General features: G+C 41.5%; 1 protein-coding gene across 8 annotated transcripts in view; it reads right to left on the bottom strand.

The window, feature by feature from the left end:
* Positions 1-2087: 2087 nt before the first annotated feature.
* CTNND1 (catenin delta 1) overlaps positions 2088-25502 on the bottom strand; it is a 47061-nt gene continuing 23646 nt past the window's right edge. For 2 of the 8 annotated variants that reach the window (XM_079787722.1, XM_079787723.1), the window contains exons 2-21: positions 24976-25094; positions 23461-23751; positions 21204-21275; positions 20473-20625; positions 19042-19577; positions 15065-15528; positions 13777-13960; positions 12807-12924; positions 12200-12353; positions 11736-11753; positions 11217-11285; positions 10268-10395; positions 10015-10165; positions 8566-8758; positions 8113-8227; positions 7239-7326; positions 6207-6269; positions 5243-5346; positions 4514-4600; positions 2088-4236 (exon numbers count right to left, since the gene is read on the bottom strand). In XM_079787722.1, coding sequence (XP_079643848.1) covers positions 4225-4236; positions 4514-4600; positions 5243-5346; positions 6207-6269; positions 7239-7326; positions 8113-8227; positions 8566-8758; positions 10015-10165; positions 10268-10395; positions 11217-11285; positions 11736-11753; positions 12200-12353; positions 12807-12924; positions 13777-13960; positions 15065-15528; positions 19042-19577; positions 20473-20625; positions 21204-21275; positions 23461-23655 — 2904 coding nt within the window. In that variant the 5' untranslated portion in view covers positions 23656-23751; positions 24976-25094 and the 3' untranslated portion in view covers positions 2088-4224. The remainder of the gene's footprint in view (positions 4237-4513; positions 4601-5242; positions 5347-6206; positions 6270-7238; positions 7327-8112; positions 8228-8565; positions 8759-10014; positions 10166-10267; positions 10396-11216; positions 11286-11735; positions 11754-12199; positions 12354-12806; positions 12925-13776; positions 13961-15064; positions 15529-19041; positions 19578-20472; positions 20626-21203; positions 21276-23460; positions 23752-24975; positions 25095-25502) is intronic. The other 6 variants (XM_079787724.1, XM_079787725.1, XM_079787727.1 and 3 more) reach the window with 5 other exon arrangements.

The raw sequence follows: 25502 nt of genomic DNA, 5'->3' as shown, positions 1-25502 counted from the left end.
TGCAAGATTAAGAAGTTTCTCCAACCCACAAGATACACATCAGCCTATCACTATTATCTCAAATTCTACAGTAAGCAATACATTCCTGGGAGAGACATTCTTCCCTCCAGAATTCTCCCTTACTTGGTCATCACCGCACACCACTACCAATGGAGTTGGAGCCAGTCATGCTGGATTCCAGTTAGAGGCTGGAACCTTAAGCAAGTCACCAGATCAGTGTCTCAAGTTGCAACTAACCACACACATTAGAATAAACCAGGTGACTTACAAGATTTTAGAATCCTGCCCTAGCCGGTTTGGCTCAGTGGATACAGCGTCAGCTTGCGGACCCGAAGGGTCCCAGGTTCAATTCCAGTCAAGGGCACGTTCCTTGGTTGCAGGAGGCAATCAATCGATGTGTTTCTCTCACATCGATGTTTCTGTCTTTCCCTCAGTAATGATTTAAAAAAAAAAATTTTTTTTAGAATCCTGAGTCCAATCGATTGAGTCAAATTTTTGGAAATAGAACATGGGAATCCTGGTAATTCTTGTGTACTTCTCAAATCTATCAGGCTGTATCTAGTAGGTCTATAACTATGCCTATACCGAAATGAACCTTTATTACCCAATACTTCAGATATAAAAAGACAAAATAAGAAAGACTGGTCCTTGCTCTTCCTGGGTGAAATGTTTCCAGTTTGTAACAAAGTGCATTAGTTCAGCGAGAAAGAACAAGTAGACACGGAAGGTCATAGTTTTGGGCTGTCAGAAAGTATGTCATAGCAAAACTCATTATACAGTTGGTTTTACAAACATGTTCACCATAAAATAAAAGCCTCATTAAGGCAGAAGAGTGGTTGAGCATAACCTATAACCTCTTCCAGAAAAACTGGGCATCTTCTATATGCTAGGCATTGTGGTGGATGTTTGTCTCTAAAATCTAACATCCACAACAATGCCTAGCATATAGAAGATGCTCAGTAAATATTTGTTGAATAAAACAAATGAACCAACCCAGGGAGAGGGGAGAAGAGTAAGGTTTGTATATAGCTCAATATCAGTGGGTAATAAAAAATATGATAGAAATAAAGTCCACTCTATTCACCAGCAACTAGGTATTTATATAGGTTAAAACAAACAAACAAAAAACCACTATCTTAGGTATGGCTACCAAACCTTTTTGGAAAGCAAACTCTTAATCGCTTTTTGGTTCTGTGCTTCATCCTTCTAACCTAAAACTAAACTATCAAACTTTAAATGGTATCAGTTATAATGCTTACATTTCCTAGCCCTAGAAAGTTTTCATACCCAAGACCTATTCAACAAAACTGAGACATGACCATCATCAGAAGCAGCTATATATTTTTTTAATCTAAAGATTGGGCATACAGAAACATTTTACATAAATCCTCATCTTTTTATTATAAAACAGGAAATATGGGCCCCAGAAAAAAATGTCTCTTTCCACAGGTCTTAATCCCTGACCACTGCAGTAAATCCCTGGTAATCCAACAAGTATTTGCTACCCACCCACATATTTGGTAGGATACAAAGGAAGCCACGGAACTGTCCCTTGTCTTCTTGCTAAAGGGTTACAGATAGCCAAAGAAGCAACAGTATGGCCCAGTTTTTATTATTTCTAAACATAAGCCTTTTAATCCTATATTTTAATAATTATTAGAAGGTTAGTGGAGTTGGTAGCTTCTAATCTTCTACCCATAAATGTTACGTTTGAGAGGGCCTTGTATTGCAATGGACTTTATTAAACGTTGGTTTTGTCAATGTTGCAAAAAAAAAAAAATTTTCGGTGACTAAGGAAGTCATTAACTCTTTATACTTCACTTTCCTATCTCTAAGTTAGCAATAAGCTTCCCAGGCTCGACTTAGTCACATTTAATTTTTAAGAATCTTCAGAGGGAAAATGTTTCATATACAATTAAAAAGAATGTTGCTTGATAAAGTTAAGATTGAGCTCAAAACAAATCCATCCTGGTACAATCCCCTTCTTGGTGCTCTGGAGAGAAAAAAAAGAACACACACCAATACATAAGAAAGTAACCAAGATGAAAAGGAGCTTAAAGTGAAGAAATGACACAGACTCCCCCACATACACACTTTAAAAACTTTATTTATATAAAAAACTCATTTGTTTTTAAAAGCATTAACAAGAAAAAGAAAAACAGAAAAGGTATGGAGCAGAAGACATGCCCCTTAGTAGTGTTCGGTGGGAAGGTGCAATTTTTGGTTCTCTGGAATTGAATGTTTAGTGTTTCTATAAACGGAAAAAAAAAAGAAGACAGTTAAAGGTCCCCAAAAGCCCATGGCTGTTCTATTATCCACACCCCACCAATAAAAAGAGCACCAGCAAAAGAGTAGAGAGGACAAAAGAAACCAAGAGTGGGCCAGGTCAAGGAACGGGGGCAGTTTCCCCTGTGCAGTATGCTCTTAGGGTCAAAGAAGGAAAAGACTCCTTTTGCCAGAAAAGGAGTGGGAAGAAATGGGAAGACAGAAAAGGGGAAATAAGGGATTTTAATGCATAGAGGAAGGGGAAGAGGCCAATGGGTTGTGCACTTTTCTCCTACCCCATAGCCTCCATATATAAGGGAAGGGGAGAGAGAAGGATGAAGATTTCCAGTTTGCACTGAACAGAGCTTTTAGATTAAGAGGAGGAGTCAAAGGCAAGTAAGGAAAAGGATTTAAAAAAAATAAAAAATCAACCAGCATAGCAGCCGATTCCTCTAGCCCAAACAGCTAATATACACTAAACTGAAAGGAGGAGGTATCTTGGGGCGGAGGGCAGGCATGAATTCCCTGCAACCCCTTCAGAGATGATGGTATACTCTGGACAACTAAGGAATAAGAGTCATACCACTCACTCCTTCCACCAACCTCATTTTGTTATCATTAGAACAGGATTTTTACAAAATCCCAACTATATACTGTTGAGCAAAAAGCTTGCTATGGCTGAAATTAGAGGCTACACCAATTCCCACTGGAGAATCTGAGGGTCTCTAGGTCACCTCTCCTTTCTATTTAGGGCCAATAGTGGATAAGAATCAACAAAATGTAATTTGCAAAATCATGAGAAAAGAAACTGCAGAGGCAAAGAAAGGCACATGGAAGGGAAGGAGGAGGTGCATCCCAGGCCAAAGGCACAAAGAAGAGGCAAAAGCCAGGGTCCACCCCCACCTTTTAGGGTAAAGGGGGCAGAAGTATGTACATCAAGTCCTTTAGTCAACTAACCAATCCAGGGAGTAGGCAGGAAGGACAGGGCTATATGGGTGGGAAAAGGAGAATAGGGCAGGGGGAAGCCAGCTTTGAAGCTTCCTGCCAGTTTCAGACTGATTCATGTACATTCCTACTAGCTGCTCCTAGAGGTTCCTTCTCCTCCCCAGAAGACACCTTTCTGCTCCTTCTCACCCAAAAAGTCTTCCTGGACACATTCTCCTCTTTCAAATGGCAAAGCCAAGTTAGCAGGCATCATCATAGGATGCGAGAGGAGGGTTAGGACGGCCTCGGTAAGGGGCAGCGGCAGCGCCCCACGGCTGGCACGAGGCTTGGAGAAGAGATGGAGTCTGTAAGTCGTTGATGGTCCCTGCACTGGAGAGGAGGAGAGCCAGGTTTCTTAATCTCAGTTCTAGGAGACCTTCACTTACTCAACGGCCCTTGCCAGATGATTATGTGCCAATGTTGCCAGCCTTCTTTGCTTCAAAAATAGTCATTAGGAATAAGGAAGAGCTCACACTTCCCATCAAAAAAAAAAAAAAAAACACAAAAAAACAAAAAGTCCCTTCCCCACCAGGAAAAAAAAATCTCTATTAAGAATCATCGGTTTATCAGATTGCTGTATAATGCATATATAGCATGTGACTTCCAATTCTTCCCACGGCTTCCAATGAAGACTCCCACTCTCTCTCTCTCTCTCCCTCCCTCCGCAGAGGCCAAGAGTTCCAGAGAGAGCTGGCAGAAAGAGCTAATCTGCAGCAGTTTCTCAAGATACGCATACAACTGAGTCAGGGTTCTTGGGAGCAACTGGAGAGGATCTGGGGTGGGAGGAGGAACGATTAAGCTTCATTGGAAGAAGGAGTCGATGGAAAGAAGGCAGCCACTTAGGGCTATTAGGGCAGGCAGCCTGGCGGTTGGCACAATAGTCCAGCGAAGAAAGGGGAAAATCATCAGTCCAATTCACCACCAAAAAATAAAAGTACATATATTATATGCCCAGATGTAGCGGAGATCGTGATGCTAAATCTTCTGCTGTAAGGAAAAAAGAGAAGAAAATGTTAATAGGGTTGGGAGTAAGAACCACAAGTCAGTTGAACAAATCTGGAAGGAGGAAAGTAGCACATAATGGAGAATCAGATCACCAACGGCCTGCCCCAGCCTCTTAGGCAATAATCACAGAAAAGCACCCCAAGCACCATGTGGCTGAGACTAGTGTCTCTGGCCTGATCAGATCAGCATGATTGGCAAACCGCTGGCACACAGGGCCTCCTGTCTCAGCGATGATCTTGGGGGTGGCTAGAGGACATACCATGGGGGGCAAAGACACTTGGTCCCCCTCCTCATCCAAAACCAACACATCCAATTCTTCCTCCAGAGATTCCTGTCCCTCGTCCTGCTGTGAACACATGCAATTTGTTAGTATGGGAATAAGGAAATAGGAACTGTGTGAGTATGTGCTAGATCTAGGGCAGTGGTTGGCAAACTCATTAGTCAACAGAGCCAAATATCAACAGTACAACGATTGAAATTTCTTTTGAGAGTTGAATTTTTTAAACTTAAACTTCTTCTAACGCCACTTCTTCAAAACAGACTCGCCCAGGCCGTGGTATTTTGTGGCAGAGCCACACTCAAGGGGCCAAAGAGCCGCATGTGGCTCACGAGCCGCAGTTTGCCGACCACAGATCTAGGGAAAATGCCCAAATCTGTAAACTTGAGAGCAAAACAGGGTAATAGTAAGAAAAGGGCAAGATTTCAAGAAAACACAGGTAGGGACAGAAAGAGAGTAATGTATATGAATAGATCAGTTAGTGTTAGTCATGTCAGTAACACATTTATAGTCTTCCTGCCCCCATCTCGATCGAACATCGCAGCATAAAGGCCCAAGAAATCCCAACAGGAGTCAAAACTCCTACTTTTCCCAAAAGGCCCTACCAGAAGAGGATGCGGTCTTTCGCTAGGTATTTTTTCCTACTTCACAAACATGCAGGCTTCAAAACAGAATCAGCTGTAGAAGGACAGCAGTACATAGAAAATTTACCATCAGGGGTGTTCCCTTCAATGGCTCCATTTCGCCTAGATCCCCGGATCGATCCAGTGTTCTATTGTGGTCCCCTCTCTCATTCATTGTGGAATAGTTGTTATCTAAAGAAAGAAGCACACAGAAACATGATATCCCTCTCTAGTGTATACTATATATTGAGCAGATTAAGTGTGAATTAGATGCCTCTGTTAGGAACCTAACTTTGCCAAATGCTCCAGAAAAGCATTAAGGTCTGGTGGCCCCTGACCTAAAAGAACTTGAATCTAATTGGGAAGACAATATATATGAAATATGCAGAGTATGAAATTCAGGGTAGGCAAAAGTAGGTTTAGTTGTTGGTATGGAAAATATGCAGTAATTAATAAATAATAATACAAGAATAAACTCTGGGTTTTATGTACTCACAAATGTAAACCTACTTTTGCCCCATCCTGTGTGCTAATAAAGCTAACCAGACAGAGAGGTCTGTCTATAAGGAACGAGAGTGAGGTGTGCTGCCACAGTTAGTAAGGGCCTAACAAAGCAGACAAGACTTCAGTTAAGTTTTTTGGGGATGAGAGAATTTAGAAAGGCAAATGGGAAGGACATTCCAGTAAGAGGTATTACATGAGCAAAATCAAGGAAGTATAGAGTGAAGAAATAGAAGAGCAAGTCAGACCAGGTGAGCTGAAAGAGAGCACATGGAGAGAAGGAGCCCGGCATCAGACTATGAAAAGCCGTAACAGTTTAGGTTCTGTAGGAATGGGGAATGCATATGATGATTTTTTTTTTTAACTTCGAGCAAGTAGGAATGTGGAAGTAGATGGATCAAGTTTCATTAAATTTCCAAATGGCAATGTCCAGTTAATGCTCTTCCAGAATGGTAATAGTGAGGGTGCTAGAAAACACTGCAGAGACAGACAGTTCTCCTCATCACAACGAAATAATACTCCATATCCATAGGCGGGAATTAATCACCTACCTAATGATCTTGAGTTTGACCCCATATTGCTCATCTGAATTTCTTCCCGATCAGGTTTCTTATCTATATGAAGACAGAAAGTTATCCAACTAAAAAAACCGAACTTTTCAAAATCTAGACAGCTAGAGAGCAATCATAAAAATTGCTCTCTAGCTGTCTTTCATCCCTCTCATCAAATTTTTACTGAGTACCCATTATGTGCCAGGCACTAGACAAAGCCCTCATGGGACTTAAAGCAATCCCTTCCTAACAGACGCCTAATATAAAGACCCCTTCACTCTAAACCAGCAATTTTTAAATTACTTGGTCTCAAGACCCCTTTACAGTCTTAAAAATTATGAGGATCCATGCCCAGCTGGTGTGGCTCAGTGGTTGAGTGTCGACCTATGGACCAGGAAGTCATGGTTCGATTCCCAGTCAGGGCACATGCCCAGGTTGCAGGCTCAATCTCCTGAGGGGGGCGTGCAAGAGGCAGCCAATCAATGATGTCTCTCTCTCATAGATTTTTCTTTCTATATATAGTTCTCCCTTCCTCTCTTTCTAAAAATAATCAATAAAAATAAAGAATATAAGGATTATAATAAATAAAATAAGAATATAAGGGTTACAATATACACTTAAGTGAAAAATCTGCTCATAGGACAAAAGGGTTTAAAAGATATAACCCAAAATAGCAGTGGGTATCTCTAGGCAATAGAAATAAATGATTTTGTTGTTGTTTTTCTGGTTGCCTGTTATTTTCTAATTTTACAACAGTAAACATGTATTACTTGATATTATATGGAAATATAAAAGGAAAAATTAATCATTTTGCAATATATCCATATATCAAATCATGTTGTACACCTTATATTTATACAATGTTGTGTGTCAATTACATCTCAGATAGAGAAAATAGAGAGACTAGGGTTCATTTTCCAGTCATTTTAAGTCCACTTGCAAAGACAAGGGTCACACTTGGACTAACTGCCTGTTTTGTTTTATTTTCTAATGATCAAACCTACCAGCTTATGCATTATAATACTTCTGTACCTGGTTTCTGGTTCCGGTCAATAAGAGGAAGAGTGCTATCATCATAAGAATGACTGCTCTGGCTTCGAGATGCATTGTTTAGATTCACCTGGAGGCAAACATAAAATGCAATAATGTCAGAGTATTGAATTTACCCACATCTTATTCCCTAATGGGCACAGAACTTTAGGTTCCTATTCCCAAATACAACTCTTATAAGAAGTAAATAGCCAAAACCGGTTTGGCTCAGTGGATAGAGCATCAGCCTGAGGACTGAAAGGTCCCAGGTTCGATTCCGGTTAAGGGCATGTATCTTGGTTGCGGGCACATCCCCAGTAGGGGGTGTGCAGGAGGCAGCTGATCGATGTTTCTCTCTCATCGGTGTTTCTAGCTCTCTATCCCTCTCTCTTCCTCTCTGTAAAAAATCAATAAAATATATATTTTTTAAAAAAGAAGTAAATAAGGGTTAAGTAAATACCTACATAGTGAAACAAAGTAGGATATTATGACTTCTATCTGTGTTCCTGAACAGAAGATTACAAAGATACCAAACACTCATACTATCAGAAGACCTAGTCTGAGAAAATGGCAAACTCCATCAAAGGGCTGCTGCAGATTTGGGGAAAGTAAAAAAGGCCCCCATCCTTCATTGCCACTAGTATATACAGTGCTCTGTGACACAGAGGAAAACCAGAGCTATTTTGGCAGCAAATGAACTATTGGCACCATTCACTTAGGGAGAGGAGCAAACCAAATGATTTCTTTACTACCAGTGACTAGGGTCAAAAGTACACTTAATGTGATCGTGAAAGAGAAGAAAAAGAAACCAAACATAAAGCATTACCTGACATTGAGAAAAAAAGGTAAATGTCTCAGACCCTAAGCGTTACCCTACCTGAAAATCTGATTTCTTCCATCCTTCCTTTTCCAGTGGCTTCCGCAGTTCCTTATATCCCCAGATTGTCTGTAATACAAGTGCTGCTGCTCGAACTTCCTTTTCTGAGCGGTTCCTTTTGAGAAAAATAACACCACATGGAATTTGGATATAAGACCAAGGAAGAAGCTAAGACCCTGTTCTCTCTAACATAATGTAACATATGAACATAAATGCCAAAATGGGTAAGATCAAGTCCTGTATTCTGTCCCAAAGAGAGGCATACAAAAATATTTAATGGAAAAGTCTGTTATTAATTTATGAATCAAGATGGACAGCAGGGTAATTAATACCACTTCACATTTTACAGTAATTAATGGAAAATAACTGTAGAAGCAAAAAGGAAACGCTCCTTCCTAAAAATCCCCTCTACACTTAAACTCTTCCAGTTGTAATTTTAAGTGTTAGGCTCACCCTGATTTGTTGATCAAGACCAGCTTTTCAATACCCTGTGTCTCTCGAAGCTTTTTGGCAGCCTCCAAGTTCTCAGCAATAACCTCGTTGATGGTGTTCAAAATAGAGACCACAGTGTCCTCAGAGAAATTCTGGGAAGAGCTCTGTTGCCCACCTGGCAGATTCTTTACCAAGTTGGGAATAGCATGTTTACCTATAGCAGTGAGACAAAGGAATGTGTGTTTGAAGAATGAGCCGAGTCAGGTATGAGGAGCCTAACACTGCTCTTAACTGCAATCATATAAAGTATAGGTACTATCCCTATGAATCCATTGCATTCTCCTATAGGATTACCATATCAAAAGAGCCAAGGACCTGGAATAGCCATGAATTTATTTCCCTTACTATTTCTTTATTGACTCTTTCCTTTTTCAGTCATGTTGAAATAATGTCAATACTTATATCAAAAATGCTACACAGTCCTTTCAGATATTCTAATGAAAACAGTATATTTAATATTATAATAGTTCAATAGAATATAATCATTATGAATTAAAAATATATATATCTGGACTCTGGCAGTTATGAGGTATTTTAACATTGAGCATACTATTTACTTTACCTGACCTGGAGTTTCCTTATTCTATTTAAAAAAAAAAGAACCTTTTTAAAGTGCTGACAATCAAATGAGAACATACAGAAGTGCTTAACAAGGCCGACTAACAAAGTAAGTGCTTAAAAATAATAGCTGTGGCCCTGGCTGGATGGTTCAGTTGGTTGGAGCATCATCCCGTACACCAAAAGGCTGCAGGTTAGATCCCAGATTGGACCACCAATCCATCGGGGAGGCAACCGATGGATGTTTCTCATGTTGATGTTTCTCTCTCTCTCCCTTCCTCTCTCTAACACCAATAAACATATCCTGGGAAGAGGATTTAAAAATAAATAAATAATAGCTATTATTGTTCTATTTTTAGAGTCATCACTTCTTGTCTTTCTAAGAACCATTCAACTACAGTTGACCCTGAACAACATGGGGTTTGAACTCTGCAGATCCACTTACATGCAGCTTTTTAAAAATAAATATTGTAAATGTATTTTCTCTTCCTTATGATTTCCTTAATAACGTTTTCTTTTCTCCAGCTTACTTTGTGAGAATATAGTATATAATACATATAACATGTGTTAATCAACTGTTTATGTTATTGCTAAGGCATCCAGTCAAAAATAAGTTATTTAGTAGTTAAGTTTTTGGGGAGTCAAAAGATATATGTGGTTTTGACCTTGTGGGGCTGAGCACCCCGCGCTGTTCAAGGTCAATTGCATAACCCTCTGCTACCCTTGCATTCACAAACTATGAAGGGCTAGGATCCTTCCTCTCAATCATTTCAATAAATAAATTACTTAGCACCTGATGGATTAAAACACTGTACTAGATGCTGAGGGAGTGGTTAACATCCTACTCCTTACCAATTAATTCTTTGTTGCGAGCATCCACGGCCAGATTTCTCAGAGCTCCAGATGCGGCTTTCACTACCCGCTCATGTTCATTGGTCAGGAGGTCAGCAATGGCAGAAAGAGCCTTCTCTTGACGCAGAGCAGAGCGGATGTATCGACCATACTAGAAGTAAGTAGCACATGGAGGTGGAAGAGATTACAAAAGGATGCAAAGTAGTTATCTAAGTGCTCCCACCTCCAAATCCATTTTCTAAAAGGTACTCACTGTCCAGCGCCCAGCACACAAGTTCTGGATAGCCCCAGCTGAGGCTTCTAGGATGGCAGGAGTCTTGCTCTCCTTGAGGAGTGAGATGTATATCCGAACCACCTCTGGCTGAAATAAAAGCTCATAGCCTACACAAGAAAGGACAAGAAAGCAGAGGATACTAATTAGTACCTACAAACCAGGCTATGGTTGGTTGAAGTCCAGCCTTTATTCTGGACTGATGGGTTTGTGCTCCTATACCATTAGGCTCCCTCACTCACCTACCCACCCAACAGCAAACTCAGGGGCTTGATTCCACATCTCCTTAAGAATAATTAGTCCACGGTAAGAGCAGAGCAGATATCAACTCATCATTTGCAACATGTCTCTCCTCCTTCCTTGCCTCTTCTCTCCCACAGTTTACTTTGGCCTTGCTTGGCAGCCAGGCATGGGTAATTAGGGGATTCATCTGCTCATTGATAGCACTCAGGGTTAAAAATTCCTCGTCTCAAATGAGTTATTTCTAACTTGACCAAGTCATTCTTCCCACCTTTTCTGTGACTAAGTAAAAGGGCCTATTGTAGATTTAATGACATCTAAAAAATGTATGTCCTGGAAAGCTGGGAATTTTGGATTCAGTGTATGGATGAATATAAAGATTCAAACTATGATAAAGAGGCTTCTTATAATAAGTAATGTTTAAGACCCAAGAACTACTGTGGCTACATAGGGTACCCAAATTTCTAATCATCCAAATCTTATCCTACCCTCAATAATGTGAATAGTTGCCATAACAAGCAAGTTACTGCTATACTATAGTTTCCCAATACTTTCATCATCACTTCAAATCCATAAATCAGAAAAGACAGAATAGTAAACATATTGTATAGTCTAGTGTTCGGCTACCAAGTAGTTATCTGTGGACTATGTTTATGAGACCCTTGGAAACTGAAAAGAAAAAATAACTTACCTCGAGCAGGACTAGTTCTTTTAGGGAAATCCACTGTGTCGTTTGCTGGAACTTCTGTGGGTTTTTTCCCTTTGGAAATTAAAAAAGGGGGGGAGGGATACAAAGTTTAAGAAAGGGAAGAGTCCACCTGGTGCATTTTTTTTTTTATTATTCTTTAGTCAAAATCTTTGAATCAGAGATGCATCGAGTGGGAGGGAGGCGGGGAATATCCAGGCCCCCAGCTTGTCCCAGCAGGGGGCTGTGCAGAAACAAGGACAGAAATAGGCAGCAGAGAGAGGTAAGATAAGGATAACCACAAATGTTGCTATTGTCCTGAGTTCTAGTAACTGGGACTGCTGCCCAGAAATAGCATGCCATGGGCCATTAGCTCAGATGAGCTAAACTTGTTTCAGTGGTCTTCCTCAACTTAATTTTCCTACATGCATCCACAGGGAAGGGTTAGGCAAGGAAATACTAGGGAAGCTAAAACTAAAACATGCACATTAGAAGTAGATAAGCACCTTAAAAGATTCCACTCACCTCTGGAGAACCACTCATCTTCCAGTGCATCACCCAAGGTGGAAAGCAGAGGGTAGAAATGAAGGAGGGAAAATGCAGGAGAGAGATGTCAACAGAATCATGAGCAAATAAGCAGGAAAGCAGAAGAAAAGAAAAAACATGGGAAACACAAAGGAGGAATGGAGAGAAGGCCCCAGGTTAGCTGAGTTCTCCTCCTTCACTGCCCCAATCACTGATACCACCATTACCACCACCACCACCACCACCACCACCACCACCACCACCACCACCACCACCTCCACCTCCACCACCACAACCACCTTCTTGAATAAAGTACACAACACAAGGGAAGCAGCAGCACAGCACAAGGACATATTTGGGCAGATCCTATACTGCTCAGCAAGTATTTTGCAACTAAAGTTAAAAGCATTTCTTCCTTTCCCGGTCCTACATTAAAGAGCAAGAAGGAAAGAGCTCAGACTAACCTTTGCCCTTCTTGGCCCCAAAGCAACTGGCAGCATGTGGCCCAGTATTGTTGGCAACACTAGGAGGTGCCTCTTGGTAACGTTCTGCCTGTGGGATCTCCCGATGAACTTGATACGACAAGTTCCGAAGAAGGCAAACGCAGTTCTCCACAAGCTTGGGAACATAAGAGAAAAGACTCGATGAGAAAAGAGAATGCCTATAGTGACTTGCCATAATTCAGATATTACAATACTGATCCAAAAAGCATAGTCCAATCCATCATCTCTAACAGTCTCTAAGTGCCCCAAGCTTCTCAAAATCCTTATAGCCCCTGGCTAATGGAATGACACATTTGGTGAATGGCACAAAACTTAGGGTCTTTTTCCTTAAGCTTTTTACTTTTTCCTACTTAGTAAAATGTACAACCCTGGAAGTATGGCTAAAGAGCTTTAAGGTATAGAGGTGAAGAAAATTCTAAAAAACAGTTTTCTCCTAAAGTGAATACCCATTTTAGGGAGTAGGGGCTGGTTTAGGTATCCAATATTACTTAAAAGCCTGGAATGACAGGTCTGCATTTCAGGTACCTCATGGTTGTTTTAAGTGGAATTCACTCAGCCATTAACTTACCTTGCTGTCTGAATCCTTCTGCCCAATCTCAGCCTGAACAATGAAAATGAGGGCATCCACTAAACCATCACATTCCCGAAGTTTCCGTCGAGCTTCACTCCTCTCTGAGCTGACATTCCTAAGGGGAAATGGAGAGATGGCAAGATGATTCAAATCCAGAAATCCTCCCCTTAAGATCCCTCAACATCTACAAGTCTCCTCACTACCTTTTTTATAATAGTGAATACCCCATAATAAGCAAGGCACTGCGACTGAAATTAAGTAAGATAGTCTCTGCTTTCAGGACATTTAGAACCAGGCCAGGGGCAGGGGGCAGAGAGGGTGTCAATAAAGTATACCAACCACAATAATTTAAGATGGAATAGATGCTTCTTGTATAGAAGTACAAACGAAGAAAGGGGCAGAGCACATAGGAATATATCCAAAAGAGAGAAAGAACATATTGTATCAATTATAGAATGTAAGAAGAAATCAGGAAAACCTTCAAAAAATAAAGGCACTTGAGTTTAGCCTCAAATGATAAATAAGGAGAGAAGGGCACTACAAATAGAAAAAAACACAGATCTTCCTCACCCTACACCCCACTCTTCTAGGACTCTATATTCTTTTTGTTGCATTGATTACTACCTGACCAGAAATACAGATAATTGAAAGCAGGGGCACAAACACAGGACTAGACAAGTGACTAACATGTGGTAGGTACCGAACAAATGTTTACCAACTTAAATGAACAAAGTCAAAGAGGCACAGAAGCGAGGATATGTGGGAATAGCAAGTAACCACCATCATGGGTGTATGTGGTACACAAGGAAGTAGCAACAAAGGTAGAAAGACAGGTTGGAGTCATAGCCTGCAATATAGACAGAATGGAGGCAGAATGACAAGCTAAAGAATATGAACTTTCTTTTTAAGGAAATTTAAATTAGTCCTTAAAAATTCAATCTTCATACTCTCAAAGCCCTTGTGTTACCTAAGGCAGCCAGCTGTGTTGGTAAGCACTGACTCCCACTCAATATGGCGTGGCTTACAATCTTCGTTAGGTTCCCGCTCCCAGCCAGAATGCGGAATGATCACTTCGTCTGTCAAGGCATGCAGGGCATGGTCCACAATCTCCATTTTGATTGAGTCATGGGATGAGAGATTCCACAGGGTTCCTGGCAGAGACAACTCGTCAGACAGCTCTTCAGCACCCACAATATGCTTGAAGAATGCCAAAGAGAATCCCCTATTCCATCATTTCGCAGTCTTCCCCAATGACTAAATACCTTGTAATGAATGATAGTCAAGCTTTTGTTTGTGATCCACAGTAAGAAATATATTTTTATATTATGGCTCAATACAAATACACATATCATAAAACAGTTTAATAAAACAATTCTTATTATAAGCAATGCTTTCTAAGATATCTACACCAGGGTTTCTCAACCGCTAGATTTTGGGGCCAGTTAATTCTTTGTTGTGGGGAGCTGCCTGTCCATTGTTAGATACTCAGCAGTATCTCTGGTCATTACTCATTAGCACTCTCCACCCCCATCCCACTACCAGTTATGACAATCAAAACTGTCTTCAGACATTGCAATTGTCCTCTAAGGTGCAAGATTGCCCCCAATTGAAAACCAATCATTATTGCAATTTCCTTCCTTCCTTTCTCTTGGAACGCTGTCTGTGATCTACAAATTGTGTTCAATAGACACTAACAAATCACAACCCACAATCTGAAAAATCACTCTTCTAAAGAAAGGACCATAAGCTCAAATGTCTACACATGCCGGAAAGGTGAGTCAGGATAAGCAGATATTTAAAAGAAATTGTAAGAACATGAACAAATGGCAATGATACTCAGCTTCAATGTTTATGCAACAACTCATGGCAGTAGTTGGTCAGAACAACAGAATGTGTTGGGAATTATTGCAAACTAGAGAACACATACCTCAATCAGCACAGACCAACTACTGTCAGGTAGCAAAATAGATCCAATGATACCAAGCAGTTCTTGCACATTGTTAACAAAAGCCAAGAATCTGGGAATTTTAAGTGAAATTTTCTGAATTTTAAACATTAGCAACAAATTCTTTAAAATTTTTAAAACCCTGCATGACCCAAACAAACCTGTGAGATGAATTTGACCCTAAGGCCATTAGTTCACAACCTTTAATCAAAAGTAAAAAGGACTGGAAATCCTTCTAGCACTCAGTATCTCCAGAGGTAACAGTGACCCTAACCTAGCAGTTTCCCTTAGACTTAGACCTACAGCTTACCAGTAATGACTTCAGTGAGGTCCACATCACGAGCCTTACGGAGCAACCGCACAAGGGCAGGAACACCATCACAGTTTTTTATGGCGATCTTGTTATCCTGGTCCCGCCCAAAAGAGATATTCTTGAGAGCCCCACAGGCTCCAAGGTGCACTTCCTTTTTGGGGTGGTCTAACAATCCCACCAGTACTGGGATGCCCTTGAGCTTCCGGACGTCAGTCTTCACCTTGTCGTTGCGATAGCACAAATGTTGCAGGTATGCAGCTGCATTGGACTTGACAGCATCCAAGCGGAATCCTAGCATGGCTATCACCTCCGGCAGCTCTGGCTGTCTCCAATTGGGGGGTGGAGGCCCTCCCTTGCGCAGGCTATCCAAGCTTGCTAAACTTCCTCGTTCATGCTGGGCCAAAGGAGCCCAATAGTACTGGTCTGAGGGCACCTCCTCACCAATCATGTCTTCATAGCTCCTGCAGTGTTGGAAGAACCAAGAGGAAAAAGGGATATATCAAGCTGGTTTCCCGAGTGTTCCCATTACCTCCTCTTCTTCATGGTAGGAGTAACCCCAATTCTAGTACACTAGATCTTATCTCTACTTTGCATAAACGATATATCGATCAATTTTTCTTAATGAGATAAAGTAATAATTTTAAAGGCATCTCCAACTAGATTAAAACTATCTTTTTTTTTCCTGTGAAGTTAACAAGCATTCAGAGACGTTAATCACAAAACAAGATCCAAATCTTGCTTAGCAGTGAATGTTACCCCACAGCTTAACTTCTCTGGATAGACTGAAATGAAACTTCAGACAGCTGTTAACCAAAGCAACTGACTCAACGCCACAGTGAAGTCAGCAAACAATGCCTGAGAACACTTATAAGCCCATAACTAAATAGGAAATGAGGCATTTACACACAGGAAATAGCTAGTGGGATCTGATTTGATTCCCATTCAGGGCACATGTCCAACAGGTCACTGATTTGATTCCCATTCAGGGCACAAGTCCAGGTTGCAGGTTCGATCCCCAGTAGGGAACGTGCATGAGGCAGCTGATCAATGTTTCTCTCTCATCTGTTTCTATCTCCCTTCCCCTCTCTCTAAAATCAATAAAAACATAGCTTTAAAAAAAAACAGTACAGGACTTCTTACATCATATGAGGCTCTGGTTATATATGAGGTGAAGTCTGAACATTAATTTTCACAATTCATCCCAAGGTCACCTCTGCTATTCAACAAATGTGTTGGGCTGATTTCCAGCCCCCAAATTCTAAAGACAATACCTCCAATTCTGTCAAAATAGAGACTACTGATCAATATCACATTTTAGATACCCAGTCACTAAGAAAAAGAACACAGACAAAGCAATTGAAGGGAGAGAGATTATTATTCCTATTTCAGTACTAACAACTACCACTAGAGGGTGAGTCTGCCACACTATCATTTATTCATAACCACCAGGAAGGAATAGACCCATTATCTGTTGAGTTCATCTCACACAGTGGCTCCCACAGGAGAGAGGGGAATCTATTGTGTGGAACTCTCCAAATAAGCACACTGTTTGTTCCACAAAACCACTCCCACTGTCACCAAACCCTCAAGGTTAGCCTAAGCAGAGGGCCTTATAGCTGTCAACATCAACCACTCAACAGTAATTTAGATGAACAAAGAAAGCATTTAATAAAAAGCACTCGTTTTTAATGTCATTGAAACAAAATGAACGGGTTATATAGCTAAATTTCTAAAGTAGGCTACTAAACAGTATATTAGTAAGATTCTATTTCAGTAGGGGAAAAATAAAGTCAGAGTCTGTTTATATATATAGGAAAAAGAACTCAAAGGAAAAATGCACCAAAGTGTTAACAGTAAGTCTTTATTAGTGTAACAGTAAGTATTAGTGTGCTTTTCTGTGTTTTTTTCTTGTTTTGGAGTGAGCATGTTTAATTTTTATTATTATTTTAATATAAGTAATTACAATAACCACGATTTTGGTTATTCAAGAAATAGGTCCTTCTTTACAAGCAGTGGATCATGACATTCTTTCCTTTGTTTTACCAATAACAAGACTGTGCCCAGAGAGATTAAATGACTTGCTCGAGGCTACAGAGCCAGTGGCAAAGGTACAACTAGAACTAAAATCTTCTGGTTCACTGCTTTTTCCACTAATCATTATGCCTTACTGTTTTTGTTTGACCTTGTATTACTCTCCTAGGCCCGGAACAGGAAGCTACAAATGTTCTTTCTAGTCAAGCAGGTTTCCAAGTCCAGTGCCATCCTGGAACAAACCCAAGAACCAGGCCCAAAACCCTCTCTATGTCAACTGTCACAACAAGGGACAGCAGAGAATGACCTGGTCACCCACACCCACCTAGGCCCAAATCACTCTACTAATGAGGAAGTCAGAAAAAGTAGACTTGTCAGTAATCAGTAATCAGAAGGAGCCAACACCCTGGGCAGACTCCTTAGGTGATAGCTGTTATCAACCATTGCTCCAGCTGAGGTCTGCTGCCCCACCCCCTAACCCCAGCCCACCCCCACACCCAAGAATAAAAAGTGAGTCACATGGGAGTTGGATTAGAAGTCCAAGTTACCTGAAAAGGGAGTGACTTGGGTTTAGATAATGGGGCCTATACCCCTGGGACCAACCCAGTTCACTGTTAACCAAAGCTACCTAATATGAGAAAAGTGAGCACCAAGGCATTTTTTTAGAAGGTCATGACCTCATACAGAAATTCAGCAACAGCTGCTAGGCTATACTTACCATCAAGACATCCACAAATCTTCTCCCCTACTTCTTAATTCCCTTTAACTGGAAAACACTGTCTCTGATTTATTCTAAAGCAGGTCTGGCAGCTCATGGGCCAAACCTGTTCTTGTACGGCCCCAGAACTACAAATGGTGTTTACATTTAAAAGATTGCAAAAAGAACACCACCTCGCCCAGCCAGCATGGCTCAGTGGTTGAGCATCGACCTATGAACCAGGTGGTCAGTGGTCACGGTTCGATTCCCGGTCAGGGCACATGCCTGGGTTGCGGGCTCGATCCCCAGTGTGGGGCGTGCCAGAGGTAGCCGATCAATGATTCTCTCTCTTCCTCCCTCTCTGAAATCAATAAATATATATATATTTTTTAAAAGAACACCACCACAATAACAATATACAACAAAAATTATATATGGCCTGCAAAGGTTCTTCACAGAAAAGGTTTGCCACCCCCATTCTCAAACATTCTCTCAAGGCAAACCATCTATCTACCAGTCCAAATATCAATCACTCCCTTTTTCACACCAAAGAATCCCCAGGGATGAGTAGGAAAGTCAGAATAGACAGCTGCTTCTCAGAGTGTCAATAATGTACCACCCTCTAAGGATACCACCCCTGGTTTCACTTTATAAGCAACTATAAGAACCTACAGGACTTTTGTGAGATCAAGATTTGTTTTAAATTTAAGACTAAAACCACAACAGAGAAGGTTTTTGTACCTGTCTATTCTGACCCTGAAAGCCTAAAACCATTAACTCTGTTCTTAATAACAAACCAGAAGCTGAAGAAATTCACAGAAACAAGTGAATATTCCCTAGCCCCAGGCACCAGGCTCCTTTGTGGTGCTCCCTATCACCAAAGGGGGCCAGATGTTAGACAGAAATAACAGAAACTCTTGGCGAGAAGCAAGCAACGGCCACAGTTTAGGACAAAGACCAATAATCATCACAAGTTGTTCTCTATCATTAGAATATGTAACTTTTAACCCTTTGCACTCGCTTGCTTTTTTCTCGATTCCTTTATTCTAATGCTAACCGTGTGGAGTCACACTCGACATCCGAGTGCAAAAGGTTAAAAGAGGAAAAAAAGCAAGTCGATACTTATTTAAATCAGAAAAGGGAAGAACAGGGTGGACTTCCACAAGAAAAAGCAAAGGAAAGGAGACCATAAGGTAATAAGAAGGGAAAGGAAGAGCTATCTTTTCCTTCCCCTTTTCTTGCCTACCTGAGGCGTCGGCGAGGGTCAGAGGGGGTCCCAGTCCGACGGGCAGTGCCATAATCGGACATCATGCCGTAATCCAGGTCATCGTAGCCCATGCTACGTTGGTCGTCTTCTAGACCATAAGGCTCTGGATGAAAGCGATGCAAATCTACGCTGCTCCCACCTACCCGAACCTGGGGCTGTGGCCCATAGACATCCTGTCTACTAGGTGCCCGGTAACCTTCCATGCTGGGCCTATACCGTTCCTCAATGCGGGTCACCCGGGACAGACTGCCATAGTTGTCACTGCTACTTGGATAACCATCTTCATAGTGGCGGCTATATCCATCAGGAGGGTAGTGGAAGTTCCTGGGAAGGGTAGCAGTGCCTGCTTGCCCCACGTAGGGACCAGGTCCCCCATTGCCATTCTTACGGAAGTCACGACCCAGTGTCTGGATATAGTTGTTAGAAACTGATGAAGGATCAACAGGCAGTCCGTCTGGTCCCATAGGGATTGGCTGTACTGTCCGAGTTGTCACAGTCTTTACTACTTTCTTGACCTTTAGGTAAGAAAAAAGAAAAATTAATGAAGCCCTGGCCAGCATAGCTCAGTATGTAGAAGCATCGTCCCGTACACCAAGAGGTCTCAGGTTGTGGGTTCAATCCCTGACCCAATCAGGGCAAATGCAGGAGGCAACCAATCAGTGTTTCTCTCTCACATGGATGTTTCTTTTTCTTTTTAAAAAAAATATATATTTATTGATTTCAGAGAGGAAGGGAGAGAGTGAGAGAGAGACAAAAACATCAATGATGAAAGAGAACCACTGATAGGCTGCCTCCCGCATGCCCCCTACTGGGGATCGAGCCCGCAACCCATGCATATGCCCTTGACCGGAATCGAACCCGCGATCCTTCAGTCTGCAGGCCAATGCTCTATCCACTGAGCCAAGCCGGCCAGGGCTCACATGGATGTTTCTTTACCTCTCCCTCTCTCTCTTCCCAACCCCTCTCTCTAAAAAAAAATATCAATGAAAATGTCCTCGGGATGAGGATTTAAAGAAAAATTAATGAAGTGTAGAATATAAGCTTAAATTCTAAATTACTCTAAGCAATGAAAGAAACCCCTATCTCCAGCTCACTTTACATAGAAATGTCTTACAACCACCATTTATCCTTCTCCCCACCTTATAGGAAGTCCCCAGACAGGCAAACTGCCCTTGCAGTAAGTATGCCAATAAGGATAGCTACTGTAGATCTTGATACACCTTCTCTCTTCTCCACTCCATTCCATTTTCCCATATCTCACCTATCTTCTATGTCTGGACAGAGATCACTTTCGCTTTCACTACAGATCAGTGGCCCTTTGCCCACCTTAATTAAGTGCTTAACCCCTCCCCTAATAGAAACCATAGGAAGACCTCATACAAATCCCAGACCTTATAAATCTTAGCTTACTGTAGTCTCCGTGCGGCGAGTGGTTCCATCATCCGAGGTTTCCACAGAGACAACAGACATGGCTCCCTCAGGGTCTTCCTCTGTATAGGTCTCCACAATCTGCCCTGGCTCCTGCATCCTGGGGATGGTGCTATAGAGAAGGTGACTGTGATCCTATAGAAAAGAGAAAAAAGAAAAGAGTTACTATTAAGCCATATATACTAACAATCCATCCCAATGAGGAATACTGTCTCCTGAAGACAGAGACTCCTAATGCATCTTCTAAGGGCCCCAGGACTTTAGAGCGGTGGCTGTCCCCATCTTTTGAACTTGTACAGAAAGACAGGAGATCTAATTTCCCAGTTCTAACAAGAACTTTTAAGATTAACCAGAAAATCTCAATAAGAGCCATCTTCTGACGAACTCTGTTACCCTTCAGGTATTGCCTACGACTCAAGACCAGCCAGAGTTTAGGTAGGATTTTCTACAAAGTAGACACACACCCATTCTAGAAAGGGGATACAGTAATTGAGGGATCAAATACTGGATCAATGGTAATTAAAATTCATTCCAAAATAAAAACTACATATATTCTTTGAAGCTCCACTGTTTTATTTTCCTAAATAGAAGAAACCGATTAATGGGTGCTTACAGTGTGCCAGGCACTTAACAAGACACCAATATGCTCTTATAGGCTGGGGAAATATGAAGATACACATGATGCAACCCAGACCTTAAACCCAAAGAATTACCTGGGGTCCGTTGAGTTTCAGATCTGAAAATTTCTGTCGCTCAAGGTCAGCATCGCCCACAAACCGGCCGTTCTGAAACATAGCCCAAAGAAGACAATTCATTTTGTGGCCTTCCTTTGCTCTATCAAACACAAATGATCTATTTTCCAAACAGAAAAAAAGGGCTTTCAAGAAGGTATTTGTGGCCTGGAGTCCTTCTGTCAATACTCATAAAAGAACCACATCACTCCTTAGTCTTAGCACTTTCTCAAAATTGGAATCAGACCTGGAACTCTGGCAGACTGGGTCTCTGGAGCATAAGAATGCAAGCTCCATGAGGGCAGACAGTTTGGGGGGATGGGGTTGCCAGTTCTGTTTAATAATGTACCCCCTTGTGCCTTGAACAGTGCCTGGCACATAATAGGCACTTAAACTACTTGCCAAATAAATAGCAGAGACTTAGATAAGTTTCCCAGAACACTATCTTTTTGGAAAGCCATATGTATATAAGGAAAGTTGGAAAAGTTAGGTTGGGGAGTTTCCAAAAGCCTTCTTTATTGCTCTACTGCTACTGAAAACTCCCATACCAGGCAGCTTTGTAAAGAAAGAAGAAAGAGCTATGAGTCTCCCTTTCCAAATAGGAAGAAAACAAGTACCCCCAACTCCCCTCAAGCAAACAGATGTCTCAACATCTTCATCATCAATTATTAAAGCCACAGAACACATTAAAAAATGTCACCCTTACATTGTTCTGTCTTAAACAGCAGGAAATAGACTACTGACATTATACTACATAAAAATACACTTGACTGCTCCTCTTCCAATATAATACAGTGAGATCCAGCCACCTTGGGAGACTCCTCCCCCACCCTACTCCCATTACATAGAGTGTGTAATGCTGTAGGGAGAGGAAGTTAAACATTATTTTCAGGAAGAAGGAAGGGTGTGGTTTCATTGCTGAGCAGAAGTTAAAAATAAAAGAGAGAGACGGGGAAACTATATACTATAAATCCTGGAATTCCCCACCACCTCCAAGCCTGAGCAATCTTGCTCTCCCTTTCAATATACGCCTCTCATCCCTAACCCTCTATTCTGGTGTTTATAAAAATTCTAGGAATGTTACAAACATACTGCCTCCAAATTCCTGACCATCCCCCAATAGGAATTCTGTCTTCTCTGTCTTAAAAATAATTAAGAAATCAGTAAAAAGGGCTACTGAAGCATGAGCACTGTTCTTAGTTCCCATCAGAGATCTCTTAAGATGCAGTTTATCAGGCAATGCCTAGAGATTACACTTACACACACAAAAAAAAACCTCAGACAGATTACATCATAGCAAAGTCAGACTAGAGAAATTGTAAGAAACACAAGATACTTCTTATTTCTAACACCAACTCTCCCAAGTCACATCACAGAGCCAGCCAACCCAGAGACCACTGGCTCCTGTGGCTATCTGGGTTAAACTAGAGCATGATGCTCCCTCTCCAACTCTAACCAACAAAATTAACAATGACCCCTTCCTCCAAGACATGATTTGCACAGCCAACAAAAAGAGCACACAAGAACAATATGGAACAGGAATACACAATTTATGGACACTGCCACACCTCCTGAGTACATACTGTTCCCTGAAGGAGACTGAATTGGACTTGAGAGTACAAGGTGCCCAACTTCCTGACCACAAGCAAGCATTTACCTTCCTGAATTTCTGATACCAAGGGGGAGGGATAGGAGATCAGAGAAAACAGAAGTAACCTGAGTACAACTCCAAACTATATGACCTACTATTATTAGAAGTGCATACCAGCCCAGCTGGTGTGGCTCAGTGATTGAGCATCAACCCATGAACCAGTAGGTCACCGGATGATTCCTCGTCAGGGCATATGCCCAAGGTTGCAATTCCCAGTGGGGAGTGTGCAGGAGTTAGCCAATCAGTGTTTCTCATCTACATTTCTCTCTCTCTCTCCCTCTCTCTTCCTCTCTTAAGTCAATAAAACTTTTTTTTTTTTTCATTGAATTGCATACCACCCAGAAATCCCACTCCAGCAAAACTGGAAATCAGGTGGATGCTTCTAGAGATAAGTGCACCCAACTCAGCACAGCAGCAACATATTCCCTATCTCTTAATCAGTATTTGTTTTCCCTGTAAAGATTCATCATAAAGCATGGGCTCTGGGCAGCCCATCACCATGAGGAAAGTAGTTTCCCAAGAAGAATCACAGCCTCTCTATGACCAGGCCAAAGTCCTACCTGCAGGTCTGATGGAGAGAGGGGTTACCTGATGCCGGCGGGTGAGGGTGCCGTTGGCCATGAGTGGGTTGGCATCTTGTGGCGAGACCCGGACGCGTTCCAGTTGCGCCGAGACGTGGCGCCGTTCCTCCTCCAGCGCCCGGGTCAGCTTCTCAAACTGGGCCTCTTGTTCCTTCACAGAGGCTAAGATGCTGGCGGTCGACTCCACCTCTGAGTCGTCCATGAAGGTAAGGGGCAGAGCCGCAGCAGGGCAGGGTAAAAAGGAAGGTGGATCACAGAGGGAGGAGGAAGGAGGGAGAAGGCCCCCCCTCACTTCACACTACCGGGGAGAAGGTAAGAGAGAGGAGAGAAAAGGTCACAGGTCAGAGAAGACAGATGAATTATTCATCCCAGAGCCAAAGATGCCTTCTTGTGGTTTTTACTGCAGTGCAGAAAGCGAGCCACCACCAAGTCTGAGAGCCCATCACCAGTGTCTGCTCAAGCAGGATCCTTTGCCCATTACCCCCTTTAACACCCCTCCAGAAATAACTACTGAAAGGTAAGGTACAACTAGATCCCAGTCTCTACACTGTTGGTAGGAGAGGAAGAATGTGGCTAAGTGCTGTAGTCATGACATGAGATTAAAATTATATTCTTTTTCCCTGGAAAATTTTGCTGGCATCAACTTAATGGAAGTTGTACAATCACTTACTGTCCTGAAGGGACAAGCCACTTCTAGAGATAAAGGGACAGTTACAAATCTTACTTAAAATCTCACCCAAAACTGAACACTGAAACTGCTCCATTGGTGGCAAAATATACTAAATGAATATGCTAATTAAAAGACCAATAAAAAGTGAAGTAGTAGAAAAAACTTCCCACCAACAAAGCTGGGAAACAAAATTAAGGCCCTCATATTTAATACATTTATGAGGGAGGCTTTCTACTTTTCAAAACTATACTACAGTACTGGGGGCAAAACATGTGCCTTGGCTAACAGAGACAAGAAAGCAAGAGAGCCACCAAACAAACCTCTTGTGTAAAAAGGCACAATTTTCAGTGTCCTTCAGCTCTTGTGGAAGAAAAGAAACATTAGGCTCAAACTAGGAAACCATCCCTCAGAGTAGTTCATATTGTAATCTCAGACAAGCAATGCCTAGAACTTCCTACACCTCTGTTATCCAGCAGAAGCTCTAAACAGACTATATTTTTACCTCTTTACTTATCCTAAACTCTAGGTAATATCAAAACTTCTACAAGGTTTATATGTACTACTTATAAAATAAATGACAGTTAAATAGAAATGAAGAGTTTCCCATACCATATTACATAAACTGCAAGCTGGCTAGTAAATGGAGGGGCATTGTAGTCATACTGCTGGGCTTAATGGGGTTTCTCTCTTGCATGCTGGCTATGGCAGACTTTATGGCCAGTCCAAAATATACCATGTTGAAAGGCAGATTTTAGAATAAATCTTCTCCCCTATTCCCCACCCTCTCATCAACCCCTAAAAAAAAAAGGCACTTAAATTTTTTATTCTTAATAAACATATTTCCATACACACCTGTTAAGAGAAGGTCGTAATTGATTGTTTTAACACAGAGAACAGCCAAGTCTAGATTCGAAAAATCATGGGAGAAGCATCCCAGCCACCACAGCAAGGAGGAAGCAGGAAGGAGAGAGCTGCAGAAATATTTGGAGGAAAAATGGAAATGAGAGAAGAAATAAACATACCCAATGCATTAAAAAATAAAAAGAGCATGGGCAGGTATTGGGAAAAAGACAATCTGGGAATGAAAGGGAATAACTGAAAATAGACTGGGAATTGCTTGATGTGACAAATGTCCTTTGGACTTTGCTCTGTTTTCAGATACCTGGACCTTGGATGTAGCTTTCATTAAAACCTGGATCCTACTGTCATATCAGAGGTTCCTCTACTTGTACTTATATACAGAATCAGGAGCAGGTTATAATATGAATAAAAATTCACTTACCCCCTGTTCCCAGTAACCAAATTGGAAAGAAAAAAAAGAAAGAAAACGCTGTTGGAATGCCCTTCCCCCTCCTAAGACAGAAACCTCAAAGCCCAGT

This window comes from Cnephaeus nilssonii (genome assembly GCF_951640355.1).
Source record: "Cnephaeus nilssonii genome assembly, chromosome: 13".
In the NCBI taxonomy this organism is placed as follows: domain Eukaryota; kingdom Metazoa; phylum Chordata; class Mammalia; order Chiroptera; family Vespertilionidae; genus Cnephaeus; species Cnephaeus nilssonii.
The sequence above is the reverse complement of the archived record's forward strand: the minus strand, read 5'-3'. Positions and strand labels throughout refer to the sequence as shown.